General features: G+C 31.8%; 1 protein-coding gene across 1 annotated transcript in view; it reads right to left on the bottom strand.

Moving 5' to 3' along the window:
* The window catches only part of LOC107452319 (potassium voltage-gated channel subfamily KQT member 1-like), a 364,114-nt gene that overhangs the window by 60,875 nt on the left and 282,395 nt on the right, over positions 1 to 20,844 (bottom strand). The window contains exon 3 of the mRNA XM_071185389.1: positions 13,070 to 13,196. Within this exon, the coding sequence (XP_071041490.1) occupies positions 13,070 to 13,196 (127 nt within the window). The remainder of the gene's footprint in view (positions 1 to 13,069; positions 13,197 to 20,844) is intronic.

Here is a 20,844-nt window from a genome sequence, read left to right on the forward strand (position 1 = left end):
ATATAAATCTATTCTAAAATTTGCCCGGAAACCATCAAATCAAAATATATCTAACTAACTTGCAAAAAGATATCAAGAAAGATAACAAAGGATACAGTCAGGAAAGAGTCTGGAATCGAGCCCGCTACCACTATTCGCTTAGCTTGATAATCGGATAATAGCCTATTTCTTTGGAGTCTCCGTTTATTTTATTTAAATTCTATTACGAAAATGTGTTATCTTAAATCATTTGGATCCAAGACCAACAAACTTCTCCAACTGAAACATGATTCTGTCTTAATTTTTCGCGCAATTAATTTTCCCGAGAAATGCCTAACATGATTTTGGAATGTTTGTTGCAGCAAATAATTGTTTTAATAATTATTCAATATCAGCCCGGTTATCAGTTTACATAACTTCAAGTTCTTTAGCCTGAAGCGATTTGTTCATAATGCTGCAAAGAAATCTGACATTTTCCTTTTCCGCTACAGAGAATAAGAATTAAATTACCGTTTTGGAAATTGCGATTAATATCTCCTTCCATTGATCGGATATCCCCCAGAAACGCCAAATCTTAATAATTTTCCGTTATGAATCTAATGATTGTAATGAGAAAGTATCACAGCGCTAATCGAACACGAAATCATTTTCCTTTTGGATTGAGAGCAAGCATTTTAATCAGAGTTATTAGGGTTAGTGATGGATAAAGTTTCGATACATTAAAAAGAAATTTTTCGCTCGATAAATACGAAATAGTTAATGACATGAAATTTAAATTAAATGGTTTTAAGTTATTAATAAATAGTTTGTTGCGATAATAGGTTCGTGTTAAATTATTATTGTATTTAAGGAAACGGAAATAATCATTAGCGTAACGCATACAATTATACTAAAATTGATGATTTTAACCACCAATAATTTTAATGGCAAACAATAACATTATACAACCCGGCTTGCACCGATCACAGTGATCACGTAAAATACCCTCAGTGGTAGACGGGTCATGTGTTAGATTCCCCTTGCCATCGGGCTAACTATGGGAGATTGTAATGATGAAAGCTTAGCTGCTTCCTTCATTAGGCGTGTCGTTGATAGTGGANGAGGACTTTGAGACTCGACAGATTTAACGTGCATCAGTCACCATTTACTACACGGGGAGTCCTCGGCCGGTGACGATCGAACCCACGACCTCTTGGATATGGGCCCAGCGCCCTGGAAACGGAAATATTCATTAGCGTAACGCATACTATTATACTAAAATTGATGATTTTTACCGATAATATTTTTAATGGCAAACAACAATACTATACAATCCAGCTTACACTGATCACAGTGATGACGTAAACCCTCAGTGGTAGACGGGTCATGTGTTAGAGTCCCCTTGCCATCGGGTTAACTATGGGAGATCTTCGTGGTTTTTCTCTCCATGTAACGCAAATGTGGGTTAGTTTAATCAAAAAAGATCCTCTACAAAGGCAAATTTCTTCGACTTGTCTACTGGATTGGGTTCAAAATTACAAGGCTACGGAGTTGAACATTTGTAGTCGTAAACCCAAAAATTGGATCGGCAGTTCAACGTCGATAATAAAATAAAATAAAATAAAATGACGAACAGAGCCAAAAGAACTATAATAAAGTATATTTAGTTAACATATTCCATCCACCATAGATAGATTAAATGTTATTTCATACATAGTAATGTTTTAATAAAAAATTCAGACATGAAAAATTCGATTGTTAAATTCGTGCTATTATCTTTCAAAATATGAGGCAAAAGTTTGTGTAAGTAGTTTTGAGTCTCGTTTATTCGAACAATATTTCAGCCTAAATAATTCATGATATTCTATTAGGTCTCACAGTTAACTGATCGTTAAGTCACAGTTCCCAGCAGATCACCGAAGTCAAGCATTGCTGTCAGCAGTCAGTGAGAGGGTTGGTGACTACTTTGATCAGGCTGGGATGGGACTGAGAGTGTGCAGTATCGGTTTCGTTGAGCTGTTAAACCACAATGTGCACGTTAATCTTCGGGCTATCAAAGCGGGATGCTATTGCCTCCACAGAAAATCGAAATTGTGATAGAATATGTCTTCGGATCATCCTTAAGGATGTTTTCCACGCCGCCGCCACTACGTCATTGGGCTGCTCTAGTGTGACGTAAATAAACTACTACTATTACAACTACTATTTCATTTTTTTTGCCTATTATTGCTCTGAAGCTTTTGTTAGAATTGTGACAGTTCAGGCTTGAAAATAATTTTATATTGTCTAATTTAAAATGACAAAATCCAAAACTTCAAAGAGATCGGTCACACAGTCAAGAGTGACAGAGTCTTGTCTTGACTTGTTACTGCGTGGTAACGAGTCAAGAGTGATTGAGTCTTGTCTTGACTTCTTACTGCGTGGTAACAAGTCCAGAGTGACACATAATGGCCATGGGCAGCGATGGTGACTGAAAAAGTTTAATCAAGGCAGTATTTAATATAACAATAATTTAATTATTTATTCTTAGATGTAAAATCAAACTACAATGTGAAAAAAATGTTCACATCTCATAAATAATTATGAGCTACCTTCTTTTCTTATAGATGATTTTTGTAAGAAGATCACTTTTTTGTGGCTTACAAATTTTGCAACAACTTTTTAGTTTATTTCCGGCTGTAGTCACTCTTCATTAACAACCGAAAGTAATGCATGTGAGAAAAGGGAAATTTACTTGTATTATCTATCACTTTAGCTTTGACAAGGCACTGTGATTGATTTCAGATTAAAATGTAAGCCTTTATATAATTAAAATATTAGGATTGACAAAATGACTTGTTTCTGCGAAATGAATTGTAATATTCATACACTATTTTCTTTGTTGAAACCGAAAAGAACCGTTTGTTTAAAAGGTCGTTAAGCATCAATCGGTAACATTTCAAATGTTCTTTAAACAAACAGAACACTTAAGTTAGATTTATAGTATTTTTTTTCATTTGCTTTTTAAATCATAAACTTAACTGATTAAATCTATTTCAGTGAAAAATATAATATGTACATACAAACGGGAAAAAAAAAATACTTCTTTTTAATTCAGCAATTATGGGAAAAATAAATGCTGCATACTTTTACTTATTTTAACTCAATCTCTTTCAGTTTGAAATAAAACTAAGCACTGATAATTTGACAGAACCGCTGTTAATTAGTTTAATGGAAAATAAGTATGCCCTGCATAAAACATAAGACCAAAAGCAAAATGCAATTCAATTAGTTTCTCGGAAATCGATTAATAACTGTAAATGCTGTTAAAAGATTACCACTGTGCTTTTAATGTTCTGTAATTTAGTTCCTAATAACTTTGCTCTCTAGTTTTTTAGAGGTTCTTGTTACTATGATAATGTTTTATTTTGTTTTAGAAACGTAACTTTTTAGTCTGCGTGTTTTCAGTTAATTCTTTATACATATTCTATAATTAAGTTAATTTAAGGATTTCTCTACTAAAAGGTATCTCTATTAAATTAATAGTTCTCTTTTATTTATTTCATTTTTGAGATCNTAAAATAAAATAAAATAAAATAAAATAAAATAAAATAAAATAAAATAAAATAAAATAAAATGACAAGCAATGTCAAAAGAACTATAATAACGCATATTTAATTAATATATTCCATCCACTATAGCAGCTAAGCATTCTTTAGATAGATTAAATGTTATTTCATACATTATAATGTTTCAATAAAAAATTCGATGTTTTAATTGTTGAATTTGAGTTATTGTCTCTCAAAATATGAAGCAAAAGTTTGTGTAAGTAGTTTTGAGTCTCGTTTATTCGAACAATATTTCAGTCTAAATAATTTATGATATTCTATTAGGTTTCACACTTAACTGATCATTAAGCCACAGTTCCCAGCAGATCACGGAAGGCAAGCTTTGGTGGCAGCAGTCAGTAAGAGGGTAAGTGACCACTTTGATCAGTCTGCGATGGGACTGAAAGTGTGCAGTATCGATTTCGTTTAACTGTCAAACCACAAAGTGCACGTTAATCTTCGGGTTACTAAAGTGGGTTGCTATTGCTTCCACGGAAAATTGAAATTGTGATAGAATATGTCTTCGGATCATCCTTAAGGATGTTTTCCACGCCGCCGCCACTATGTCATTGGGCTGCTCTAGTGTGACGTAAATAAACTACTACTACTACAACTACTATTTAATATTTCGTGCCTAATATTTCTCTGCAGTTTTTGTTAGAATTGTGACAATTCAGGCTTGAATAAAATTTTATATTGTCTAATTTAAAATGACAAAATCCAAAACTTCAATGAGATCGGTCACACAGTCAAGAGTGACAGAGTCTTGTCTTGACGTGTTAATGCGTGGTAACAAGTGAAGAGTGACCGAGTCTTGTTTTCACTTGTTACTGTGTGGTAACAAGTGAAGAGTGACAGAATCTTGTCTTAACTTGTTACTGGGTGATAACAAGTCAAGAGTGACCGAGTTTTGTCTTCAGTTGTTAATGTGTGATAACAAGTCAAGAGTGACCGAGTCTTGTTTTCACTTGTTACTGTGTGGTAACAAGTCAAGAGTGACAGAGTCTTGTCTTGATTTGTTACTGCGTGGTAACACTGCGCAGTTTATGCTCGTTACGTTGGACTACTAAATTGATCCGTAATGAGGACTTCTCTCTTCAAGGAGTATTGGATGACCACATTTTAGGCATTTTTCCTAATCCTTGTCAAAAGTCGAGGTCAATAGTAAACACATTGAGGGTGGTCAACTTGGGGCACAAATTAATGTTTAGGTAAGTTAAAAACAAAAATACTTTCAAAATCTTAAGGATCATCAGTGATGAAGACGAGTGTATATCAAAACTCGTTTGTTTGTCGGAAGAAAGAGAAATGCGTAGAAAAATAAATAGAAGTACTTTCAACTTTCATTTGCCCGTTAAACGGATTCTTCTACTTATTTTACATAAATATCTACTTGGCTGTGCATTTCATAGTTAAGATTTAATTTTTTGTAACATTATAGCTTGAACATTTCGATATTTTTTCTTTCATTAAATTTTTCTGAAAATAATAATCGAAAAAAAAAATCAGCTGCATACTTTAGATATTGAAAAACTTTAAATGCTCAGTAGAATATGCTTTGAGAAGAATTAATAGTGCTTTTCAATAAAATTGAACTTTCGCTTTTTAAAAAAGAAATTTAAATGCAAATAGTGTTATCACAGTTTCAATTTCTTTTTAAAACTTAACAAAAATAAGTGAGAAATTTTTAAATGTATTTCTTTATCAATAAGGCTGCAATCTTTTTAGGTTTAAAGAGAATAGTATCCATCTGCTAAATGTTCAACGTAATGACAAGAATTTGTCTTGCTTTAAGAGTTTGTCTAAACAATTGTAGAATGATCGATGCATGCAACTTGATAAACAAAAAACAATTTTTAATATTTTTTTCCAAAAATATTACACGTATTCAGTCAAAAACTGACCTATTTCAATATTGTAGTTTCCCTAACGTTTAGTATTTTATTTAATTTATTATTATTAGTTTAAATTTTTTTACGAAATCTCACAAGCACATTTAAATTTTTTTTTAAAAAAGTGTACCTCTAGAAAATGAACCTGTAAGATATAATTTCCAATGGAAAAATCTTATAAGTTTTAATAAAAAGGTAACATGTTGGGAGCACTCGAAACAGGCAGCCGTCATCATGTCCCATTATCACGTGAATAATGAGATCAAAATACCGATTTGAGGAAAGAAACGCTATGTTGCCAATGAAAAAATTCCAATAAATTAAGAGAGAAAAACAAAACATGGAAAAATCATAATAGCCACGGGGAACGATGGTGGCTGAAAGAGGCAAATCCCGGCAGTATTTAATATAACAATAATTTAATTATTTATTTTTGGTTGTAAAATCAAAGTACAATGTGAAAGAAATATTCACTTCTTATAAATAAATATGAGCTACATTTTTTCTTATAGATGTTTTTCGTAAGAAGACCACTCTTTTGTGCTTTGACTTCAATGGGTTACAAATTTTATAACAACTTTTTAGTTTATTTCCGGCTGCAGCCATTAACAAACGAAAGTGATGCATGTTAGAAAAGGGGAAATTTAATTCTATTATCTACCACTTTAGTTTTAATAAGGAACTGCAATTGATTTCAGGTTAAAATATAAACATTTATCTAATTAAAATATTAGGGTTGACAAAATGACTTGTTTCTGCGAAATGAATTATAATACTTATACACTATTTTCTTTGGTGAAACCAAAAAGAACCATTCGTTTAAAAGGGTGTTAAGCACAAATCGGTAACATTTCAAATATTCTTTAACAAACAGCATGCTTAAGTTAGATTTATAATATTTTCTTCCTTTTCTTTTTAAATCATAAACTTAACTGATTAAATCTATTTCAGTGAAAAATATAATATGTACATATAAACGGAAGAAAAAAATATACTTCTTTTTAATTCAGCAGTTATAGGAAAAATAAGTGCTGCATACTTTTACTTATTTTAACTCAATCTCTTTCAGTTTGAAATAAAACTAAGCACTGATAATTTGACAGAACCGCTGTTAATTAGTTTAATGGAAAATAAGTATGCCCTGCATAAAACATAAGACCAAAAGCAAAATGCAATTCAATTAGTTTCTCGGAAATCGATTAATAACTGTAAATGCTGTTAAAAGATTACCACTGTGCTTTTAATGTTCTGTAATTTAGTTCCTAATAACTTTGCTCTCTAGTTTTTTAGAGGTTCTTGTTACTATGATAATGTTTTATTTTGTTTTAGAAACGTAACTTTTTAGTCTGCGTGTTTTCAGTTAATTCTTTATACATATTCTATAATTAAGTTAATTTAAGGATTTCTCTACTAAAAGGTATCTCTATTAAATTAATAGTTCTCTTTTATTTATTTCATTTTTGAGATCTATTTGAATGTTTTTTTCTTCATTCTTTTTGTCGTTACAATAATTTTGTTCCTTATTAAATGGAAAACCACGGTGAATTTTCTGATTAAATTGCTATTTCTCTCTATGAAATTTTATTTTTCCTATAGTATTAGAAATATAGATTCTTTTACAAGTTGTATACTCCTTTTTACTACGGAGTAAAAAAAAAGATGCTATGCAATCATTACTAAATCTAAAAGACATAAACTAACTCGATTTGTTGTTGCTTCGAATGATACTTGGACAAGCAAAGCTCGTCAGCTATTGGTCCTTGGCAAATTATTAATAATTCGTTTGACAGGAGAGCACCGCAAGGGTATGACTTAACTCTGAACTCCACGGATAGATGGCAGCACCACTCATTCGTGAGGCCACTTCCTCAATTTAGATAGAGATCTGAAGAGGAAGGAAATTTTCTCCTGGTTCTTGTACCCATGATACAGATCAGCGACAGATTCTACATATTTTAAGAGAAGTATATCTCATGTAACAGGTGACTCTCTGGGTGATCGATAATCGAACCCCGGCCCTTCCAGACCTGAGTCCTATTCAAGTCCAAGTCCGAAGTAAGACTGCCAAGGCCCCCACAATTTAAAAACCTAACATCTTTCTAGTTTCTGGAAAACTGGTAAGATATATGCTTTTAAACTAATTGTATATTTCTACAGTTGCAATCATTTTGTTTCAATTTATCTTTTACCAGTTATAGCAACGAATGCCTAAATAATAAATAAATTATAGTGGATATTTACATACTTTTGGAAGACATTTTAATGTTCATAGAGAAAGAAAACACGAGGAAAGACGAGTTTGAAATAATAATCCTACCACATTATACGTTTTTGAAGAAAGTAACCAACATATAAATATGACTCTGACCTCCAACTGGTTTAGTAGTTTAGCTGTGAATAATAACGTAAAGATTCCAACCTGCTCCATTTTGCGAGAATAATTAATTTATTGATAATAAAGTTTAATATTTTATATTTGTATCTTGGTTTGGTAAATTTGTTTAAGATTGATTTTGTCTATCACATCATATAAGAGTCGTGGGAGCTCAGGGGATAGATGGGTTCGAATCCCTGCGAAAGCTGGTCGAAATGAATTCCGCACCCGGTTTGCCCCGATCACAGTGCTGACGTATAATATCTTCATTGGTAGACGGATCATGGGTTGAATTTCCCTTGCTATCAGGCTAACAGTGACCGGGCTTCGCCGCTTCCCTCTCCATGCAACTCAAATGCGGGTTAGTTTTATCAAAAAGTCTCCAACGAAACGAAGGAAAATTTCTCCCAATACTTGATCCAGAAGTTCTCTTGTTTTCTGGATTGGGTTCACAATTACAAGGCTACGGAGTTTAGCCAAAATTGGGTTGTTATAATCGTGAACCCAAAATTGGGTCGGCTGTTCAGCAACCGTTATTGTATATTATATTATCACTACATATAAATATTTAAAACATATTTGTATTATATATTTTTTGAATTGAGCTACGTCATGCTAGCAATTAAATGCATTTGTAGGATTGATAAAAATTCTACAAAACTAATTGTCTATTACTTCGCAAAATCTTCTGTCCAAAGCGGAGCAGTTGACTAATAAATTACCTGTTGAACATTTCATAATCAATTAAAAAATACATTTGTCTACGTATTTGTTATTTCAATACTATTTTAAATACTGTGGAAGTCTTGAATTTTTGAGTTGATTGCTCTGCATGATAATTTTGATGCATACGTTGTATTTTGTACACATTAACATTTATTAATTTATCCCTTGAGACACCAGAACTAGCGGCTATAGTTATCCAAAAACTCTGACAACAACAGAGACTTAACCGGGATTGTGACTTAAATCACGGAATATATAATAAATTTAAATTAAATTATTTCAAAGTGAAGTTGTCACTTTCAAAAATTTATAAAGCATTGTGATTTGAGATAATCTAAATTTCTGTTTATAGATTTTCTCAGATTTTAAATTTATTGTAAATACAGGAGTAAATTTATTGTAAATTAAATGTTTATAATGTCCCGGACCCATTTTGATGTTTAATAACTCATAAAATAATAAAGGTAGATTAAAAATAATAACATAAATGGTTAGATAGACTCAAAAAGTTTCATGAACCTTGTCAATGAACTTCCACGTGTGCCCCTTTCGTCGCACGCAGAATATGAAGTCGATAGTCAATTTCACGCCAGGTAGCGGCAAGCGTTATGAGTTTTTAAACATCAAAATGGGTTCAAAATGGGTGTTTTTGGCATTGTTAATTGCCATCATGTGCGCATATAGGGATCTGAAAACCCCCATGAATACCGTGAGACACAAAGGGATTCCCCAAAGGTTAATGTGTGGTGTGGACTTATGCACGACCGAGTCATTGGGCCTTTCTTTTTTACAGAACAGACGGTTTCATCAGTCGTATACTTAGACATGTTGGAAAACTTCGTATTTCCACAGCTAGAAGAGCTTCAGCCACATGTCTTTTTGCAACAAGATAGTGCACCACCTATCATCGTTCGTAGTTCTTTGAATGACCATTTTCCAGGAAGATAGATTGGGCGAGGAGGTCCAATTCCTTGGTCACCCGGATCACCTGATATAACGCCGCTGGACTTTTTTCTTTGGGGATTTATAAAAGACAATGTTTACAGGAGGATCGTGTCAAACATTGATGACCTAAAAGCCAGAATTACAACCGCAATAGCTTCTGTAGATGCCGACATGCTTGCCGCTACCTGGCGTGAAATTGACTATCGACTTCATATTCTGCGTGCGACGAAAGGGGCACATGTGGAAGTTCATTGACAAGGTTCATGAAACTTTTTGAGTTTTAACCATTTATGTTATTAATTTTAATCTACCTTTATTATTTTATGAGTTATTAAACATCAAAATGGGTCCGGGACTTTATAAACACCCTGTATATTCCAATGTTAGGAAGTTTCAATTAGCAAAAGGGCATTACTATTTGGTATGTAATAAATTATATCACACGAAAAGACGTATTAAAATTTTTCTAATGCAATAAAGAATAAATGAAAATGCGGTAAAAAGCAGGCCTGAAAGGGAGACATTTTTCCTTCCGTGTTCTTAACTACTAGGAAAAACTAATAGAAAAACAATTACGATCATAGAGGAGAGGAAAAATAAGTTAAACTATTCTTAAAAATAAACTATTCCTCATAATTTGGTTTTTCTCGGGTAAGAAGCGGTTTGGTATGCATGCTTTAACTACTAAAAAAAACTTAATATGAACCTTTTTTTCCGTTTGTTAAAAGCTTTTTCTGTTTCTTTGTTGTTATTAAAGATACATTGCCATTTTAGATAATTTTGAGCATTTTCATTTATACAGCAAAATGATTTTTAATGCTTAAATATAATGATTTAACTTAATAATATTTAAATTACAATTATATTTATAAAATTCAACCAATTGTGAAATAAAATGTTTCAAAATAGCTTATAAAATCATATTTAACTAAATTTAATGATTTTTTTGCTTATTTTTTTCTTAATAACTTGAACATTGCAACAAATAAAAATATGACCGTCAGCAAGTAAAAAGGTGAAAGATCAGTCACAACTCATACTAGTATTAAACTTTAGACATTTGTTTGAATATGTCCCAGAAATGGAATTCCGGATAGACCTGGTGCTGCCTTCGCTATACCATATGATTTAAGGAATAAAAAAAGGGAAAAAAAGAAGAAAATACAATTGAATGAACAAGTTACGAAATACAAAGTTTCTTCGATCATTGTAATTAGAAGTAAAGCACAAAGGAAGTGAAGAAAAGCGAAAGAAAATCTGAACAATCAACTCTCTAAATAGTGAATCAAACTTCAAGATATTTACTTTGTTGGACGAGAAAAACGAAACATAGGTCATGGTGGAGGCAGACCATGTTCGTTCCAATCGCAGATCTATATTAGAACAATATGTACATCGATTATTAAAGTGCCAGAAACTATGCAACTTGGACACATCTTTCTATCAACTCCTAGAGTGTCACGTATAAAGGAATCTATTTGGATTTTTCTAAATAACGAAGTAATTAATGCCTCTCAATTTATTGTAGTTTTGTGATGGAATTATGGTATATGTATGGAATTATGTGTTACTTATCTGCTTGAAAAGGGTTCAAACAGATCTACAGTAGATGAAAGGTGAGTTTTACTTATAAAAGCTAGTGAGTATCACTCATAAAATGGTAGTATAGAATTATGAGTGATTTATCTGCTTAAAAGGAGTTCAAAGAGATCTGCTGTAGGTGAAATGTGAGTTTCACTCATAAAAGCTATGATTCATAAAGGCTAGTGAGTTTCACTCATAAAATGGTATATGTATGGAGTTATGTGTTATTTATCTATTTAAAAGGAATTCAAAGAGATCTACAGTAGGTGAAAAGTGAGTTTCACTCATAAACGCTAGTGAGTATCACTCATAAAAGTGAATATGCATGGAATTATGTGTTATTTCTCTGCTTAAAAGGAGTTCAAATAGATTTGAAGTAAGTGAAAGATGAGTTTCACTCATAAAAGCTATGACTCATAAGAGCTAGCGAGTTTCACTCATAAAATAGTATATGTATGGAATTATGCGTTATTTATCTGCTTAAAAGGAGTTCAAAGATATCTGCCGTAGGTGAAAGATGAGTTTCACTCAAAAAAGCTACGACAAAGACATATTATAAATTACCTGAACGCTCCAATAATGAGTAATCCAGGATTTTCCTTAGCAATTGGCAAAAGTTTGGTCAAAAGGCGAACACTTTTCAGAAATAGTTTTTAACGGATTGATGACATATACAACTTTGAAACGTTATAATTTTAAGCAGTAATTTTAAATTTGTTGTGTGTTTTTTTTTTGAAAAATTTCTTCAAAATTTTAAAGCTTTTGTGGGGAACGAAGATGATGCATAAGAAGTTCATGCTTCGCTTCAAGGGTTACAGTTAAGTTACAGTTAAAAAACAGTTTCAATTGGAACATAGATCAATTTTATATTCCATTTTTAAAAAAATTATAGAGAGGTTACAAGGATTTTTTTCATAACCGTCGTTGAAAAGCTGACCCATTTTTGAGTTTACGACTTTCGATGTTCACTCAGTAGCCTCGTAATTTTGATCTAAATTTGGAAGACAAGGGAACTTCTGCACTGTGAGAAATTTGCCTTCGTGAAGGACTTTTTGATGGACATCCTCATTTGCATGGCGAGGAAAACCGCGAACTCTCCCAGGGTTAGCCTGATGGCGAGAGTCTGACACATGATTTGTCTACCACTGAAGATATTTTACGTCAGCGATGTGATCGGTGCAAGCCGGATGTGGAGTTCGGGTCGAACAGCCATCGCGGGGATATAAACTCGGTTGACCTCATTGGAAGAAGAACTCTCTATCCTCTGAGTTACCACGGCTCAGGTTTCAAGGATTGATAAAAATAATGGAAACTCTTTTAATTTCTATGTGAAATTTTGTTTTAGCAATAAATGTTTTGGAAGATTTTATATGGCGAAACTGTTGAGCCAATCATTCTTGAATCTTTTAGAAATAATGTTCTTTTTAACCACGCGAAATTTTCATCGACCAAAATGAGCGAAGGAAGTTTAAAAGTTCTTTCCTTCTTTAATACCACTATAACTCTAAAAGCATTCTTATATAAATGTAACAAGCCTACATAACGGTTTCAAAATTGCTAGTTTTAAATTTGGAAAAAAAGTTCTTTACTTCTTATGCTTCCTACGATTATTTTGCATGATTAAAATTTTGCATGGGTAAAAATGACACAGTTCCTAAAAGCTTCAAGTATTGATCTTTCAAATTCTGCCAACACTTTTGACGTGTAATATCTTCCGAAACGCTTGCTACTCAAAGAAAAAAATGTTTTCATGGAGTTAGTATAGACGTGTTTCCATCATTTTGATGAACTCTTGTATTTGCTAATCTGAAATGCTTGATCGACGACCAGTGGATATTTCGCAACCTGTAAGATAGTGATTCTTAAAATAATTAGTAATGAGTCTGTAAGAAAAGAGTCCTATAAGATAATGTTTTTGGTGTTGAGAAAGAATGCTAAAGAATTAGCATAAAGATATTCTAGGATCAACAAAAGTCTATAAATGTTATACATAAATAATTTACCTATAATGCAAAAAGGACTTCGTAAATATCTAAATCTTCCAATCCATCCCTGATACCTGGATCTGCAACCTGCAGACCAAAGTCTTAGGAAGAATTCCATAGTGAACCAAACGACCATCACAATTTCCTGAAAACAAAATCATTATTTTAAAGTCAATCGTTTACAATAATTTTTCCTTAAAATTTATGTAATACGACAGTTTTATTAAAATCATGTTCATAAAATTTATTGACACGTTGAATGCCATAGGGGTCACCGGTGACCGCCACTGAGTTTGTTCGTAGCGCCCCGGGGGTCACCTGTGACTGGCTAAGCCAAGATTATTAGAAACACATAATTCGAGTAAATTTTTAATTTTTTTTATATTATTATCGTTACAAAAATGGTTTGAAGAAATTAATGGAATATACTAGAACACACAGAAATAGTTTTATTTATATACACAGAGATGTCAACTTGCTCCCGACAACGAATAAATATTTTCAAGTGGTAGTTTATGAATTGTGATTCTTGGTTTAATAAATTCAATTTAGTAGATTTTATCCACTATTATTTCTAAACAATTCGTAGGCTTATATAATGCACCACTTTTTTCAGATATATCATTCTAAACTTTTTAAAAAACTAGCAAAATTTGTCTAATTTTTGCAGATTTATTTTGTAGTTATTTACCATTGTGGCCAGACGGGCAAGCAATGTAAAATTAGCGTGGCATTCAATCTGTTAAGTGACATTGTTACTATTTCATTTATTTTCTATTTTCCTGTTAGTCATAATAACTCAATAGCATTTGAGGATGAATGAAACTCGTCAGGCCATTGTTTTGAATAAATAAAAAAAAATGGTGGCAAAAGTATATTGCTGTTACTTTATTTCAAAAAGAGATATTGCATTGATAATTATTCCTTCATAGAAATAAAAGTGTAGGTGGGTATCAAATTTGATTTTTTTATCTAATTGTCTGTATAAAAAGCCTTCAAATTTGATAATAAGGAATTAAAAAAAGGTAAGATTTAAGGAGTTAAAAGTGTCTAAAGCTGGTTGCAAACTTGAGTACAAATTCAATCGATTGCAAATAATGATAAAAAATACTAGTATCTGTTTGCCGTATCTTATTTTAAACTTACTATACGACCAGCTTGCTTCTGAGTCAAATAGAAAGCACTAATAAATGAATAAAATAATTCATAAAGCATATTAATGATGTCACACTTGTTTTCGACATTTGGGACCTCATCCTCACCTTTTTGTCACAAAGTGTCACACAGCAGTGAATCCCCCCTCTCCCTTTGTCATATTTCGCTCAATATTAANACACAGTTTAGAGCAAGCTGCTCAATTTATTTTTGATTCCTTTTTAGTTATTCAAGTAAAGAGCTTGAAACACTCATAAAAGCAACTCCATTGCCTGCTTACCTCATTGCTCAACCAAAACTGTTCAAAAATTCCAGATGAATGGGATGGGGGTAGCTTCGCGGCCCAGGTGCCCAATAAAATCTAAACACTAGGACTAGGACTCACACATGTTAAGCTAAACCTTTTAAGAACGAACAAAATCTGACTAATTTGCAAATTTAGTTTGTAGTTATTTACCGTTTGGCAAGACGGGCAAGTCATGCACAATTAGCGTGGCATTCAATGTGTTAAGTAGCATCATTACTATTTCATTTATTTTCCATTTTCCTGTTAGTCATAATAATAACTCAATAGCATTCGAGAATGAGTGAAACTCGTCATGCAATTGTTTTGAATAAATAAAAAAAAGGTGGCAAAAGTACATTGCTGTCATTTTATTTCAATAAGAGATATTACATTGATAATTATCCCTTCGTAGAAATGAAAGTGTAGGTAGGTATCAAATTTGATTTTTTTAACTAATCGTCTGTATAAAAAACCTTCATCTTTAACCAAAAGTTTAATATTCGTTTTAAATTAGCTGTTTCCGGTATTTAAATAAATTTGATATTAAGGAAATAGGGATGCTGACTTGCTCCACTTTGTCAAAAAATATTTTCTAATCTTAACGAAATTCAAGTTATTTTTAATTTTAAATAATTTTTCAACCACAACGCACCAAAATTTAAAATATCATATGAAATGCAACTTGATAGCAGTGATCGCGTGGTGACATTTTTAAAAAGTAGGCGTAATTATCCTTATTCTACAAACTTTACTATTTAATTCGCTACCAATTTATTAAAACTTTTGCAGAAAGTGGAGCAGTTTGATTTCCCGCTGTTGCGAATTAATTTTTTCAATGGTAATGAACTAAAGTATAATATTTCAAGACAAACAGGTTTGTAAAAAATGAACAGAAAAACTTAAATATTCGCCTATATGACTTCATACATATATGTTTAAATTAATTGTGTTTTGTGGTGAACAAAATTATTTTTATTCTAATTTATTAAAACATAAATATATTACCTTTGCTACCAATAGGAAAAATATTTTCTGATATTACGAAAAATCCGTACTAATTAGAGCCTCAGTTAAAAATATAAAGAATTACCACTTTATTTAAAAGTTTGAGTAAACCCTACTTTCACGTTAAAACATATCAGTCGTATTTTATTTTAAACTTACTATACAGCCAGCTTGCTTCTGTGTAAAATCGAAAGCACTAATAAATGAATAAAATAATTCATAGAGCATGTAAATGATGTCACACTTGTTTTCGACATTTGGGACCTCATCCTCACCTTTTTGTCACTAAGTGTCACGCAGCAGTGAATCTCCCACTTCCCCTTTGTCATATTTCGCTCAATATTAAGCAAACAGAAATAGAAACATGTTATCGATCACATTTCAGATATTAGTTTTAAACTCTAACTGTGGCATTTGCGAGTATAACAATAATAAATATTTTAAGCGTACTTATCTCGCATTAAATAAGGTTTACAACAAAAACATAATTAAATATACATAATTAAGAGCAATTGAAAAGATTTAAGATTAATTATTAAAGACTAAGACTAATTTAAAATTCTATCAGCATAATTTTTTTGGGAACAGAATGTAATGATGATGATTAATGAAATGATAATTTGAATCAACTGATTCGAATCAGTTGTAAGTTGGTGATTCGAATCACCGAATCAGTACCCAACTCTTGAACATAGCGAAATCATCAAAAGAAAACAGCCTTTTTTCATCATTTTAAACTAAACTTAAGTTTGTAAAAATATAAAAATTAATTACAAATATTAAACCTGCTGTTTTTAAATGTTTTTATTCTAATCAAAAATGAGAAATGCAGTGCTGCCAACTTTCTACACTTCTTGGGAAAATTTCTTCTAGTGGTAGCTGGATTTATATTTTAATGTATCATTATTTGTTTGTTAATTTGATTTAAAATAATTTTCTACACCGTTACATGCAAATGATTCACATGTTCATATGAAACCCACTTTGATCTAGCTCTATCGCGGTAATGCGCTTAAAATATTGTCAAAAAATTTAAATATTTTGAAGGCTCTAGATTTTCACCGTATACAGTTCTATAATGTATTTTGCATTGTAGCCATTGGTTGCTCTAACAGGGATAGCACAGGCGATTAAAAATGTAAAAAGTTGTAGAATTCAATTCATTTTTATGTGTTTTATTATCTCTTTAATTATTTAATCGTAACTATCACTATGACTTACTTTTACAAATATTCATACTCAAAGCAAAAACATTCTTTGCTTTCACATTCAGTAGCAAACTAAAAATAATTTGCTAGATTAAATTGCTAACATTAATCTTTGTTAATAAAGTTTTGAATTTCATTAGACACCACTTTTTTTATTTTTAGTTGACCGAGGCAACACTGCTCTAATAATACCTCAAATGAAAGAATAAATATTCTACTTAGTGAAAGTTATTTAAATTTAGGTGTTAAAAATAGGTAAATGCACAATTGTTAAAATTAGCTTTGTTATTATTATTTTGAATATTAAAAAACTACTAGGTGTCACATGTCAATTTAATAGTACAGATAAGAATAAATAAATAAATAAAAAAATACTTAAAAAATTCTGCACCAAATATATTTGGAAACTTTTATTACTTGCTGACTTTAGACATTCGATTATTACCATTCTTTTATTAATTTCAATGCATACATAAAATCAATCCTTTAAACTGTATCTTAATCCCTGGAAAATATTGTAGATATGAACAAGTTACTGTATAAAAACGCAGAAATTAAATACTAAATTTAAAATCAAATAAAAATCAAGTTGAATATGAGAGAAATAACTAAAATAAATTTAAAATTATGATATAACAAATGGTTTTGTTATCAATCAACTACTATTTGCAGCTGCTTTAACCCCTTGGGGACGGGTGATTCAGAAAAGCATTCGTACAAAATCAGAATCAGGATGCAATTAAATAAAAAACGGTAACTTAAATGTAGTCGTTTCTAATTTGAAGGACTTACTTTGCTTTTACTTTAATTATTGTTAGTTTAATCATATATATAATCAATGTTAATTCAAAATATAGCTAAATAGTTTTATTTTGAACAAAGAAATGGTGAATAAAATAAATCAAACAAGTATAACTCCGCCCACAAATAAACTGCTAAAGAATTACTTTGATTACCAGTTTTATCTTTTTACCCTGGTTGATACGGTTTTATGCTGTCACGTATTTGTGACAGTCGGCGCGAAAGGGTTAACGAACTATAATTTATTCCAGTGTACTGAAAAGGTGTCTTATGCAAAGCAAAAAAAAAAAATACATACTTCATTTTCACTAAAGATCCTCTGTTCATTTTTATACACTAATGAACAACAATTTCATGAATGAACTTGCGCCGATTTTTGACCTCTTGCATCAAACCAGTTCTGCTCAATGCATCAACTGCAATTCATTCATAGAATTGCAGTTGAATTAATGTTAGGGACGGTCAAAGAAGTCAAAATAACTGAACTCATTCTCTAGGAGTGGTAAAAAAGTGCTCAACCACCATCCTTAAGAAGGATGCAAAAAATTATAGCATTGATTCTTTCACCGCATTAATTTGCAAAAATTTTTGAAAATTAAACTACAATGCTTGTTGCCGTTCAGCAAAACTGCTTGATGAAGCCAAGCGAATTTTAAAAGCAAAGGGTGCGTTTCTTGTTTTTCTGTGGCTCCATCTATAGCCTAGATTAAGAATTCAGCCATACAACTCACAACCCGTTTTATAGAGCGGACCCATTCATACATCCATTCATTCATCCACAGATCGTAATTTTGACCTGAACCAGAGAACGATCAATCTTCAATTCAGTACCCCAGAGGTATAGTTTGTTATGGGAATTTGGAGAACTTTGTGACCCGACAGATTTAACGTTCACTAGTCAACATTTACTACGCGGGGATTTTTTGGCCGGCGGCGAGCAAACCCGCGATCACTTGGACATGGGTGCCACGTCTTTTAAACCTGACAATTCCGGCCTTACTAAAATGCTTAAAATCAAAAAGCTTGAGCTGATCTTTAAAAGCTACACTTTCTTGAGAAGAATATTTTTGAAAAACTTTAAAATTGCAATTCAATTATTTCTATCGCGTCTGGTTCCAGAGCAGGGGTGAAAGCGAGGAGGAAAAGAGAAAAGGCTGGTAGTAAAATCATTTCAGTTCTAGCTAGTTTTTGGGAGGTGTTTACTTATTATTTTTTTTTTCATACTATTTAAAAATATCCACTTTATCTTGGAAACAAAGCAGTCTTATATATATTCTAAAATTATAAAAAAAAACTACTGAGATCCACTCCCTGGGAAAACATCGTTTGCTTCCAGTGTGGCGCCGTACTCCATCCCATCAGTGGTATGCTGGCAACCGCCCTGACCTATCATTAACATGTTGCTACCCTCGGCCTTTCCAATCGGCCATAACCAGATTTCGTAGTGGCCATCTTAAGTGTTTAAGGTTTCAAAATGGGGACCAACTTTCCAACTTTGTTCCTGTTCACAACCTGCTAGTCCAGATCACCTTCTTTTTTTGCCTTGACGTTTCTTTTAAGCAGCTGCTGGTTGATCGGGACTTTCTGCAGATATATGTGGAACTGAAGCGACGGGGACTTCTGGATCTAGTCTAGGCTTTCCTTCTCCAGGGGGGGGGGTGTAACAACAACATAAAATAATCTCGATAGTTTCAGATATTTTATTTTTATCAAAAAAAAAAGAAAAAAAAAAGTCCAGAATGAAAAGTCTTTCGTTCCAGTTTTTGCTCTTTTCCGTCTTGGTATGTATAGGNAGTTTGAAAAGATGTGTTTTATTTAAATTGAAAAAGACAGTCTATCGAATTATTTTAATACAAAAGAAGAAAATAATCAATTTACTAAACATTGATATACCCGGATATAAAGTCATATATTTAATTTACTCCTATCTTTACTTTTTTCTCTTATTGATTATATAACTTTATTGAAATTAAATACCTATAAAATGAATATAGTTCGTATAATGTAAATTTGATGCATTTTGGCAGATTTTCACTTTTATAAATTTTTTCTGAATATCCCCCTTGAAATCTTATTCTCCTTTTTCCACAAACACACAAAGTTTAAATTCTAAAAATCTAATATATATATTTAAAATTTTAGATTTAGTCTTACTTTACAGTAGCATCAAATAAAAAAAAGTAAAGGTGTACAAGAATGCAAAATTTGGCAAAACCAAATGTGAAATAGAAATGTGACATCGCGATGTATCGAAACATCACGATGTTTGAGTGGCGATGCATCACGATGCTGAAATCTTAACATCGCCCAGTCCTACTTAGTACTATTGGAAGTTACATGTCAATCTAGTACAGCTAAAAATAAATTTAAAAAAAATGCTTAAAAGATTATACAGCAAGCTTATTTGGAAATATTTATTACTTGGTGACTTTAGACATTTGATTATTACCAGACTTTATTAATTTCAATATATATATAAAATCAATGCTTTAAATTAACTGTGTCTTAATCCCTGGAAAATATTGTAAATCTGAACAAGCCATTATATAAAAGCAGAAAATAAATACTAAATTTGAAATCAAATAAAAATCAAGTTGAACATAAGAGAAATAACTCAAATAAATTTAAAATCATGCTATCACAAATGGTCTTGTTATTAATCAACTATTATTTGCATCTGCTTTAACAAACTATAATTTATTCCAGTGTGCTGAAAAAGTGTCTTATGCGAAAAAAAATACATACATCATTTTCACTAACGATCCTCTGTTCAGTTTATTTTATACTAATGACCAATTTTATGAATGAACTTGAGTCGATTTTTAACCTCTTGCATCAAACCAGTTCTGCTCAATGAAATAATTCTCAGTATTACAGTTAGATTAATGTTAGGGAAGGCCAAAGAAGTCAAAAGAACTGAAGTCATTCTCTAGGAGTGGTAAAAAGTGCTCAACCACCATCCTTAAGAAAGATGCAAAAATAGCATTGATTCGTTCACCGCATTAATTTGTAAAACATTTTTGAAAATTAGACTACAATGATTGTTGCTGTTTAGCAAGTCTGCTTGGTGAAACTAAGTGAATTTCAAAAGCAGGCGGTGTATTTCTCGTTTTTAAGTGACTCCATCTAGGCCAAGAATACGACTTCAGCCACAGACTTACCTCACTACCCGTTTTATATGGTGGACCCATTCATACACCCTTTCATTCATTCACAGATCGTAATTTTGACCTGAACCAGAGAACGATCCACCTTCAATTCAGTACCCCAGAGGTATAATTTGTTATGGGAATTTGGAGGACTTTGTGACCCGACAGATTTAACGTTCACTAGTCAAC

This window comes from Parasteatoda tepidariorum, chromosome 9 (genome assembly GCF_043381705.1).
Source record: "Parasteatoda tepidariorum isolate YZ-2023 chromosome 9, CAS_Ptep_4.0, whole genome shotgun sequence".
Lineage (NCBI taxonomy): Eukaryota > Metazoa > Arthropoda > Arachnida > Araneae > Theridiidae > Parasteatoda > Parasteatoda tepidariorum.